At 49.0% G+C, this 11312-nt stretch overlaps 1 protein-coding gene across 1 annotated transcript in view; it reads right to left on the bottom strand.

Annotated features, from left to right (window-relative positions):
* Positions 1-434: 434 nt before the first annotated feature.
* plxna1b (plexin A1b) overlaps positions 435-11312 on the bottom strand; it is a 183512-nt gene continuing 172634 nt past the window's right edge. The window contains exons 24-32 of the mRNA XM_076014237.1: positions 10487-10633; positions 9580-9739; positions 9217-9320; positions 8997-9093; positions 7576-7766; positions 5008-5177; positions 4689-4901; positions 4447-4597; positions 435-3973 (exon numbers count right to left, since the gene is read on the bottom strand). Coding sequence (XP_075870352.1) covers positions 3878-3973; positions 4447-4597; positions 4689-4901; positions 5008-5177; positions 7576-7766; positions 8997-9093; positions 9217-9320; positions 9580-9739; positions 10487-10633 — 1329 coding nt within the window. The 3' untranslated portion in view covers positions 435-3877. The remainder of the gene's footprint in view (positions 3974-4446; positions 4598-4688; positions 4902-5007; positions 5178-7575; positions 7767-8996; positions 9094-9216; positions 9321-9579; positions 9740-10486; positions 10634-11312) is intronic.

The raw sequence follows: 11312 nt of genomic DNA, 5'->3' as shown, positions 1-11312 counted from the left end.
TATTGTACTGAGAACATGTTGGACATGAATAGTAATAATGGATCAGATTTATATGGTGCTTTTCTAGGCACTCAAAGCGCTTCACTGTTGGACCATTATTCATTCACACAATGGCGGCGGTACGCTACATGTGTAGCCACAACTGCCCTGGGGCAGACTGATGGAGACGTGGACTGAGTCAGAACAACAAAGAGTGGGATGGAGCGGGGATTGAACCACCAACCTTTCGGTCATTGGACGAACCACGCTAGCTACGGCTGCCCTAAGAAGATAAAGGTATTGTGTCTTTTTGTTACTTGCACAACACACCAAACCTGTATTAACTAATTATATTACTAACTATAGTATAATATAAACAGAACAAATGATACTTTTAAGAAACAACAAAAAAGGCCAGCAGACATCAACTTTACAAAGAAAGAGGCCACAGCGCATTTTTATTTAGCAAAAAATGTTTAATCTCTCCTTGATGTGTGTTTATTTACAAGTAGTAAATCTGCAAAATAGGAAATAACAGAATATTTACACAATGGATGTTGACCTGCAAACTTGTGACAGTTGCTTCAAGTCTGAAAACTCTGCATCGGAGTTGCGATAAGTATTAGAAAGTCCCTCTGCCGCCGTGTTCTGCGGCTCGTTAGCTTTGTGTCCTCGGAGTTTCGTGATCGTCCGTTTTGCAAAAAGAAAGAAGTGACGGGACAGCAGGATTTTCCTTGAACGGAAGAAAGAAAGCAGCCGGGGCGGTCGGGGGGGCAGTTTCAGGGGCTTCTTCGGACCTACAGAGCAGAGGCGGGACCGGCTGTCCAGAGGAAGATTAGTTTGCATCATGCAAGACACAAAGAGGCCAACTGGTCCAGCAGTCACAGCTTTAGGCTGGACCGGACCTGAGAGCTGACAAGATTGTTTTAGGAGCGTGTTGACAGCCCTGAACCCGAAGGCGTCGGCCTCAGTTTAGAGCCTGTGTATGTGCTTTTTGGTGCGGGGATCGAATCCAAAAACTGACTTTTATAAAGGTAAGTTTCATAAAAATCTGTTTCCCGTCAACTGCTCGTGGGTCCAAAAAGCACAAATGCAACAAGTGTCTTAATATTTTCAGGATGGACTGGGACACGGAACGTCTTCTTCTAGCGTTTGCCGGGGGAAAGCGTATTTCACATGTGGGCCACAGTGGTCCCAAGTGAGTGTTTTTTGGCAGGTGGAGAATGAACAAAGTCCCACTAGACCTCTGGCTAAACCAGGCTCATATGTACACAGCGAAATGTAAACCAAACAATGATCGGGAAGGTTGTGCTCACTTGTTCTTGGGTTTGAGGGAGTTTTTTTTCTTGTGTCCCCGTTTCAAGAGAGGTGGCGTAGAAAAACGAATGACAGCATTCATGATCAGCATTAAACGACAGCCCTAATGTCGAATAGAAAAAAAGAAAAAAGGAAAACAAGGTACAAGAGTTTTTAAAGCAGCAAGTCACGTTTCCATCACAAAGACACTGACGTTCATCCCGATGCGACGATTTTTCTTCCGGATCCTCGATATCAGGAAAAATAAACCTCCAGTTTTCTGTCAAGTACTCGACAATTTTCACCTTCTGTGTACCGCAAAAATTTACAATTTACACGTTAGAAATCAAAAAGGCAGAACAACAAAACAGAAAGATTACGGAAAAAAAAAATAAAAATGATGACAACTCTTTGTTCATCATGAATAAGTACAATTTTACAAATCAATCAAACATCGACAATAACAATCGTACAGACCACAGTTTGGTTTTTCGGCAAGAAAAAAAAAAAAGAAAAAGAAAAATAATTCTCACCAAAAGTCAAAAAAAACCCTGACTTCAAGACTTGAAAACAAAACGAAAAGAATCCTCTAAAGAGAGCAGTGATGATAAAAAAGCTTAAGCCACACATGGTAACAGGCCAGTTTAGAAACCAGAGCTGCCAGCTCAGCCGTGTGCAGCTAATAAACCGAGGTGTGTCTCGTCTTCATGTCTGGCTCCGCCCTCAACAACCCACCATGCCGCTACACAACACAAAGTTTAGGGGCGCAGAGACACTCGGCGTGACTTTTCCTTGCCAGAGTATTTGGGCCGTTCACTACGAAAATGGGGGCCATCAGGCTGAGAAACAAAAAAACAAGCAAATCAAAACAAAACTGATCTCCCCAACTTCCATTTTGAGAGCTGAAGCTTTGACTTGATTGGAACCTTGGCTCTACCAGGACAAACGGCCACTAGGGGGTGCTGTCACACCTGTCGCGCTGTGTTCCGTAACAATTTGAGTTTTAGTTGAAGTTGCTTGTGAATAAACAGAAGCAACTACAGAGTGTTGAACACATCGGGGCTATTTCGTTCCAGTTGCCGGGCAGATTAGGTTTCGACTGCCTGGAATTTAAACCGAGGCAAAGTGAAACCACCTCATTGTTCCGGAACGACGTCTCAGGCGTGAAAGCGCCGCCAGCCAGCCAGCGACTTTTTAGCGGTGACACACTGCGGCTGCGTGGCATCAGGGCGAATGGGGGGTGGGGGGTGGGGCATATGGGGGAGGGACTTCAGGTAGTGCAACGTATCTACTTCATTGTTCCGTCAATAAACCGTGATCCGACTCAAAGCGGAGAACCTTTGAAGAAACAGAAGCCAAGACACGGCCGCGGTGCAGCAACGCTCCTGCGGCTGCAGACGGAAAATCGACTAAAACAACTTCATGTGTTTTTCACCACGAGCCGTCCTCGGGCGGCCAACTCTTTTTTTTTTTTTCTTTTTCTTTCTTTCAACAAGGATCTCACGATGGGTTACTGCCCCGACAACTTTTTCAGTCACTAGGCATGTTCATATTTTTAAAAAAAGAAAATCATACGGTAGCACATTCCATCTAACAAAATGTCTTTGCACTAAACAACATTCAAAGAAAACATGGCACAGTACGACTTTTTGATTCTTTTTTTTTTGTCTATGTTCTTTTTTTTTTTGTCTCTTTTGTCCTTTGAAATATCAAATCCTGATTTTTTTTTTTTTTTTTAATTCACTGTTGTTTGTCCGTTGGCTTAAAATGAAAAACCACGAAAAAAAAAGAAGCTTTTTGTCCTTAATCTTTCTTTAAAAATGTAGCTGTATTTATATATAATATCTATATCGTCTTCCTTAGTAACGTTTCTGTAAATTGTGCAAATTCAGCAGTAATACAAGTGGCGAGAGATCCGAGAGTGGGCAGTTGATTACATTTATACAAAAAAATAAAAAGGAAAAAAAACCCAACAACAACAACAACAACAAACAAACAAACAAACCAAAAAACCAAACACGTGTGACGCCTGTCGGGGTCGCATGAGCTCCAGGGCCTTTCTCCATTGGCTCGCCACTGATTGGTCCATCTTGCCAATGACATCGTGCATGGAGTCCTTCCCCAGGTTTGCCGTCACTTTTTTTGCCTGACCAACAGCATCGTCACGACAAAATGTCAAAGAATAAAATAAAATAAAGATAAAAAAAAATCAAAATCAAGCAAACAACAAAACAGCAACATCCACGATAATCAAACGCTGTCTGCTGACGCGTTTCTCCGTGTGTGAGCTTGTGTGTGTGTGTGCGAAAATGTCCGGTGCTCCCCCTCCGGCCGCACACGCTGCAGGTGGCTGCACACAAGCACACACACGCTCACATACACACACATAAGCTTAAACAGGTCCGCCCATCTCTGCGGAGCCCCTCCCTCCACGTTTCGCAGTATACTGCTGCGGTCCGTTTGCAGTTCGTCTGTCGTCTTGTCGTTTTGTAGGCTGGGTGAGGGGTGGGGGGGAGAGGGGGAAGGGGAGGAGGGAGAGGAGGAGGAGGAGGAGGAGGAGGAGGAGGAGGAGGGGTGAGGCCAAGGAGGAGCCGGGTGGTCCTCAGCTGCTCAGAGCCATTGTGTCGATGACCTGCTCCAGCTTGCACCTCAGTCTCTGTCTCCTCGCCTGCTCGTCCCGCTCCAGCGCCGACAAGATCTGAGGACAGGAAGGAAGGAAGGAAGGAAGAGTGGTCAGCTGATGATAGCAACTTCCTGTCGGCCGTGGAAACGTTCCTCGCAAACAAGGAAAGTCAGAGGACGGCGAGATATTCCAAACTGGTGGCACTTTCTAGACCCTGCTAGGGTCCTGATGTAACAGGACATTCGGGACTCTACACCATGATGTGTCTGATGGAGACGTCGGGAACGACTGACAGAGACCGGAAGGTTGTGGGTTCGATTCCCAGCCGGGTATTTAGGGTTGGACCCAATGATTCCTGAGCGCGGCACCACTGCTGCCCACAGTTCCCTCAGGGGATGATGGGTCAAATGTGGAGGAAGACGAATTTCAAATCCTCTGGGATGTGACAATCAGTGGGACATTAACCTTTAACACCCGGCCTTTTAAAGCAGACCACTCTAGCGCGCGGAGGTCACGTGTCGCGAACGCAAAACGCTCAAAGGTCTCACCTCGTCCTTGTACTTGACGATGTAGGAGTAGATCTCGTGCAGGGCCGACATGCTGTTGAACTGGTTGGCATGCAGGCGCGACTGCTCGGCCAGGTAGGCGCTCATGTCCTGGTCGCTGATGGCCGGCATCCTGGAGATGTCCGAGTAGTACCTGGAGGGGAGGACATCGCGGGTCAGACCGGCGGGGATAGGCTCGGCAGGACAGGGGGCGCTGTGAGCGGGACGGGCGCGTGCACACGTACCTCTCCACCCAGTTCTTGTAGTTGGGGATGTCTTTAGCGTACAGCAGCTTGTTGGAGGGCGAGTCCTTCCCCAGTTTGTGCTCCGACGTGGAGCAGGAGTCCATGAAGGTCTGGGCCACCACGGACAGGCAGGCGTCGGTGATGCTGTTCTTGTGGATGTCAAAGACAAACTGGGGGTTCTTGATCACGTTCACCCAGAACCGCAGAGGAAGACTGGAGACGGAGATGAGCGGTTAGAGGGAGAGAAACGGTTGGACGACTGAACACTCGTCACGCAGCACCAGCGGCAGGCGGAGCCTCCTCACGCCACCAGACTCACCAGTTGCTCTTCCAGGTGTGCCGCACGTCGGGGTCCGATATGGAGTGTTTGTCCGCCTGCTCGTCCAGGAAGTCAAACATGTACTTGATGGCGAGGGGCAGGGCGCTGCCTCGGTGCGCTGTGCTGAAGATGGTCTCAAACAGGTCGTCCACAAACTTCTGGAGCGTTCCCTGAGAACCAGAACCAGGAGGTTTTGTTATGCGGGGTCTCTACTCGACGTCTTGCTACCGAGGAGTTCCTTTGGTGTAAACTCCTGTTGTACTGCAGGAGAGAAGGGAATCTTTTGAAAGTCTAAAGTCTGGAAGACATGCGAGTCGAGTGTCTTTCCACCGAGTGGCTGGAAAGAATAAACTACGCCGCCATTGTCAGTGTCAAACATGGCTGGGACAAAATGCAGAAGTTGTTGCAATGAACTGGAAAGGGAACAAGCCGTCGCCTTGGCAACAGTCAGGCCAGTTGAGAGAAACTCCTGCAGGAATTAAGTTCAGTCGTGCAAGTTGTTGTTGCCTTCGCTTCGCCTCCTATTGTCTGTGTTTGCTGCGGGTCAATGTTTGTGACATCAATTATATGATCATTTTCATCACCCAGTTAAGTTAAAGCCAACCTGACAACTTAAATGTAATAATTTGTGTCATTTATTTGGAGAACAAGCGTCTCTGCAGCCACACCCTTGCTGCTGGAGAGCGCTGCTGCTCGGTGCTGCTACAGCGTGAGGAAGGAGCCCAGTGAGAGTTCAGCTCAGGGCTCTTCTGCACTGTTCCTCAGCTCCACAGAGTCTGAGCACTCACAATGTTTTTCCTCTGAAGTTGAAAGGATTTGATGTTTCCCACTAGCACTTTCCATTAAGCGAGGATCCGGGCCACCTTCATGCAGAAAACTTATTTCAGCCGAGTTACATGTGCACTTTTTTTTTTTGGGGGGGGGGGGGGGGGGGGGGCTCTCCGTTCACACATTCGCAGTTTGGCTTCCTGCAGCGCACTGAGCTGCAGGCGCCGCGATAAATAAGGACAAAGCGCAGCGCTCAGTTAGTCCCCATTGTCTTCCTCTGGCTTGCATTTCGCCCAATAAGGGCTAACGCTAATGCCGCTAACGCTGCAGTTTCCTCACTTGGAGCTCAGACTGTGGAAATCCACGGCTAATGAGTGAAACCGGGAGGAACCAGGGTGAGTCCACTCACCGCGGCAGGAAGCAAGTTGCAAATGAGAGCAGAAAGGCTGACGGTGTACCTGCACTCCACTGCGACTCTCTGCAAGTAAACTTGGGATGAAACATCCATCGTCCATCACCACGAGTTTAGATCAGACGTTCAATAGTAAATGCACACGTGTGTGTGCGTCTCTGTGTGTTTTGGGTTTTTGCTTTAGCCGAATAAACTCCTGGATAACGAGAGATGCTAACGGTTACAGGTGGATCTCAGAAGAACTTCACACACACACACACACACACACGGATCTCCAGCCGGTGACAGTGTGGTGACCTTCTGTAGCGCCTGCTGCCACTCCCCCACCGCTAGCCCGACCATCACCCCGCTTCATTTTCAAATCCAAGTCTCTCTCTCTCTCTCTCTCTCTGTCTCTCTCTCTCTCTCTCTCTCTCTCTCTCTCTCTCTCTCTCTCTCCGCTGCGACTTGTCCCAGGCTGACGTTTTGCGCTCCAGATCACCAGCATCCTTCACTGAGCATCATCTTTCCCCCCGCTTGCTCCCAGCATGACGCCGCCACTAGCCTGGATTCCAAGAAAGGATTTCACAGCTGCTTCTGCTGCTGCTGCTGCTGCTGCTGCTGCTGCTGCTGCTGCTGCTGCTGCTTGACCAAACATGCTTCAACCTCCAAAAGTCACCATGTCAAAGTTCTGTAGTCAGCTGCCATTTTAAAGGACATTTCTACTAACAATCACTTCTTCATGCACTGCTTTCTCCTGATTGAATGAATTAAAAGGATAAAGTGCTGACGTGTGAAAGGAAATAAAGCAACGACAGACACATGGGGAAAAACTCGAGGTGCCCAGGGCAGCAATTTGTCTTTGGGTCTGACAAAGCAAAAGCTGCTGCAGTGACAAACCCAGCGCTGCAGAGTATCAGGATGGGCCGGGAGACACATTGAAACCTTCAGATCATCGTGCAAAGACGCTGACAGATGTGCACGCGCAGTCACACACACACACACACACACACACACACACACACACACACACACACACACACACACAGGGTATGTTGCAGCACAGCAGCTCTTTGCTTTGATCTGACTGAGGCCATGTGATGAGTAATGATCTCTGGGTAAAAGCCTCAGTACCCTCCAATCCCCCCCCCCCCCCCCCAAAAAAAAAAGCCCCGAGGCCGCCAACAGAGGGCCCCGCAACTCGGACCAAACAACTCAATAGTCAAAGGTCAACCGCCTAATTAAGACACAAACATCCAATCCTGTGCATATGTGTGTGTGTCTGTGCGAAAAGGGTATGAAAAATGTTAATGAGCTTTGAGACCAGCACCAAACAAAAGGTCAGAGAGAGGGTCTGCTGCAGGAGGAGGAGGTGAGATTTGTGTGTGTGTGTGTGTGTGTGTGTATACCTTGGTGGCCAGCAGCCTGGTCAGGTAGATCTCAGACACCATCTTGCTCCCCCGGTCGCCCTCCCTCTGGTCCGAGTGGTCGTGGTTCTTGACCAGGTGCCACAGTTTGGTGCCGCTCTCCAAGTCGGGGGTGATCATGGGCGTCCGCGAGCGCAGGCTGTCTGGGCTGCTGGCTGTCCTCAGCATGCTCTCTGCAGGGGGAGGGGCAAGAGTTTCCACTCTTTAGACAGCAGGAGGCGGACGTGTGTCTCTAGAGCTCATTCCGGTGTATAAGATGCATGCCAGGGTGTGTTTTATTTGAGTTTTATTAGAGTTGTTCAAAACAGATGATTTGGGCAGTGGAAGTAAATCTGATGAGATTGAATGAAAAATAAAAAAAATATATCAATCAAAGGCCTGGGGCTTAAAAGGAAATGTAATAAAACATGATGTGATTACAAAAAGCTGGCAGCGAAGTCAGTGTTGTAAATTTATACTGTGTTAAAGTATTAATGTATTTTGTCTGCATCGCCCTTCCAAGGTGAAGCCGCTTTAAAAGCAAAAACAGGTGTGTGGGAACAAAACGTGCACAATGAAGAACAAACCTGGTGCAAAGCCCCAAAACCAACAACAAACCAACAACCAAACCACCCAACCAACCAGTGTTTTGGGTTGAAGGACCTTCTGAAAAGGTGACGTCTTCTTCTGCTGCTCTGAGATTAACTCACCAGCCAAACCAGCCTAATGATTTACCACAATGCAACAGAGCACTGCACCTGCTACAAATCTGTAAAGGAAGTCTTACACTGCCGCACTGAGCCGCATTAGCATTAAAGCTAACCGTTGCACCGTCGCGCCATCGTTATTCATGTTGATCATCTTTTAACTTTACTCGCACTTTACCGGCATATTTCCACTATCGCACTATTGGTGCTTCTGACTGATAGAGGTGTGAAGGACACCTGAGCAGCATAAAGAGGCCGATGGTGGCGGCGGCGGAGCCGGACGTGCAGGCACCAGTTGGCACAGAGACAAAAAGCAGCCACTCAGCCGGGTGTCACGCTGAGCCGCTGACAGCTGTCAGCGATGCTGCAGGAAGGACGACGCCACTGACAGGAGCATGAGATGTGTGTTAGGGAAAGAAAAAAAAAAAGAAAGAAAGAAAGAAAGAAAGAAAGAAAGTTGCCACGACCGAAACTTTGCACCTTTTGACGCTGATGGTGTAAAAATATTGGATTCTTGCAAAGAAAAGTCTGCGCTTGGAAAAGATTCAGCAGAGACTCCAGTGGATTTAATCTGAAAACATCTTGAAAACAACCCTCTGATTCCACTGCCCTTCGTCTGGGTGACCGTGTGTCAACATACAAGACCCCGTGCGGACAGACGACTGACGCACACACACATACACACACGTAAACACACACACACACCTTCTTTCGTACCGTATCTGCTGAGGGACTTGGTGAAGGTGGAGGAGTTGGAGATGTTGTAGGCCGAGTTCTGTTTGGGCACCAGCGCGATGACCGAGCCGTCCGTCACCTGCAGCGAGGTCGGCAAACAACAACAGGTTACCAGGGGGACAAACGTCCGGCGGCGGCGGCAGAGACGACCGCTGGAAGGAGACGCAAAGCATGATGGGATTGATGAGATTGATGGAGGAACCTGGTAGTGAGCCAGAGTGTTGAGTCTCTTCCAGTCGTTGTCGATCTTGGTGGTGACGTCCTCGTCCTGGAGGATGATGCGAGCCATCCGACCCTGTCGCCACTCTGTGTGACACACACACACACACACACACACACACACACACACACACACACACACACACACACACACACACACACACACACACACACACACACACACACACACACACACCAAAAAAATACAAAAGACAGAAGTAAGGAAATGCAAAAAAAAACAACCACAGCTTCTGAACAACCCTTCTTTTATCAGGCCCTCGGAGAGCCAGTGGTGTGTGTGTGTGTGTGTGTGTGTGTGTGTGTGTGTGTGTGTGCGTCTCCTCACCCAGGTCCATGTCGGAGGCCTTGGGTCTCTGGGAGTACGGCGTGCCCTTGTACACGGCGTCCAGCAGCTTCTCCTTCACCTGCGTCACCGTGTCGCAGTTGAGGCTCTTCACCGTCACCTCCGGCGCGTTCTCGTTCTCCGGGTTCACGCAGTGCAGCGTCTGCAGGGGTCAGAGGTCGCCACGCGTCACACACACCGGCAGGAGCGTTAACTGCCGAACGGTGGGCTCGTCAGCCCGCGGAGACTTCTGACCCGGCCGACGCCTTTTCTGTTATTTGCGGCCATTTGGGATCAATAGAGTGAGTAATAACTTTATGGATCAATTTGTGTCGTGATCGACTGACTGTGAAATTTCCGAGCCAATAACTAAGAGCTAATGTTTCAATACTGGGATTTGACTGACGGCCGACGTTAATGATTTTTTTTGGCCACCCCATTACATATTTCTCACCATTTCTTCCGCTTTCGTGCCTTTCAAAAAATTAGCAAAAACCATCTTCCCTGTTAAAAATAACCTTCCAATGGGATGAAACAGCCTTTTAATATCTCCGTGTTTTACAGGGAAAGAAAAGATCTCATTGAACTTCCTCAGCAAGAATTTCTTGAAGTCTTCGGCAGCTCAGAACAATTAGCCGGGAACAATGGAGCGAGCTGAAAATAGACCAGCGCCGTGAAGCAACGTCATCCTGATAGCCGGCAGGTCAGCGGCGGGAAGAACTAGAAGGCTCGTGCTCATTCCACACTTTGATATGAAGAACAATCCTGATGATTATTAATACAGAAACAGAAAGATTTTGTTGGAGATGCCCGAAGAGCAAAACACAAAACAGCCCCTGACTTGACCTGAAGGTCCTGGATCAGCTGCACCTTCAAACCTGTGTGTGTGTGTGTGTGTGTGTGCACTGACCAGAGTCTTGTAGTCGATCTGCTGCCTGATGAGTTTGTCCTCGCTGAGGGAGTAGCGGGCCTCGCCGGTGATCGAGTCTATCGGCCCCTTTTCCATTTGCTGCTTCATGGCGCAGTACAGCATGAAGAGCGGCTCGCCGGCGCACTCCTGCACAGGAAGTGAGAGGAAAGAAACCGTGCAAAACGTTAAGAAGAGTGCAGCGCGGCGGCGGCGGCCCGGAAAAAACAGCCACAGCAACGACGACAACAACGCACAATTTTTCTCTCTCCACGTCGTCTCTTAGGGAAGGGGCGAAAAAATAGAAAACACCACTTTGTCAAAGTGTGTGTGTGTGTGTGTGTGTGTGTGTGTGTGTGTGAGTAAGAAAGAGAGCAGCAGAGTGCGAGTGGCAATTGATGGAGGAGTTAATAGAAGGTTAACAACTAAGGAGCGAAAAACGCTCCGAGAAGCACTTTGGTGTGCGAGACGTCTCTCCCTCTCTCTCTCTCTCTCTCTCTCTCTCTCCCTCTCTCTCTCTCTCCCTCTCTCCCTCTCTCTCCCTCTCTCCCTCCCTCTCTCCCTCTCTCCCTCTCTCTCTCTCTCTCTCTCTCTCCCCCTCTCTCCCTCTCTCCCTCCCTCTCTCCCTCTCTCTCTCTCTCCCTCTCTCCCTCTCTCTCTCTCTCTCTCTCTCTCTCTCTCTCTCTCTCTCTCTCTCTCTCTCACAAACACACACATGCACAGTCCAGCCACCGCTGCCACACTGACTGCACAGGAAGCCTTTAAAGGTTAATACCAGTTATTACCGCCGGGTCTCATTACTGCAGCTTTTTGACAGCTTTCATATCAA

This window comes from Nelusetta ayraudi, unplaced genomic scaffold, assembly GCF_046127955.1.
Source record: "Nelusetta ayraudi isolate G7.1 ecotype Tasmania unplaced genomic scaffold, CSIRO-AGI_Nayr_v1 ptg000168l, whole genome shotgun sequence".
NCBI lineage: Eukaryota > Metazoa > Chordata > Actinopteri > Tetraodontiformes > Monacanthidae > Nelusetta > Nelusetta ayraudi.
Note: the sequence above shows the minus strand (reverse complement) of the source record. Positions and strands in the feature narration are given on the sequence as shown.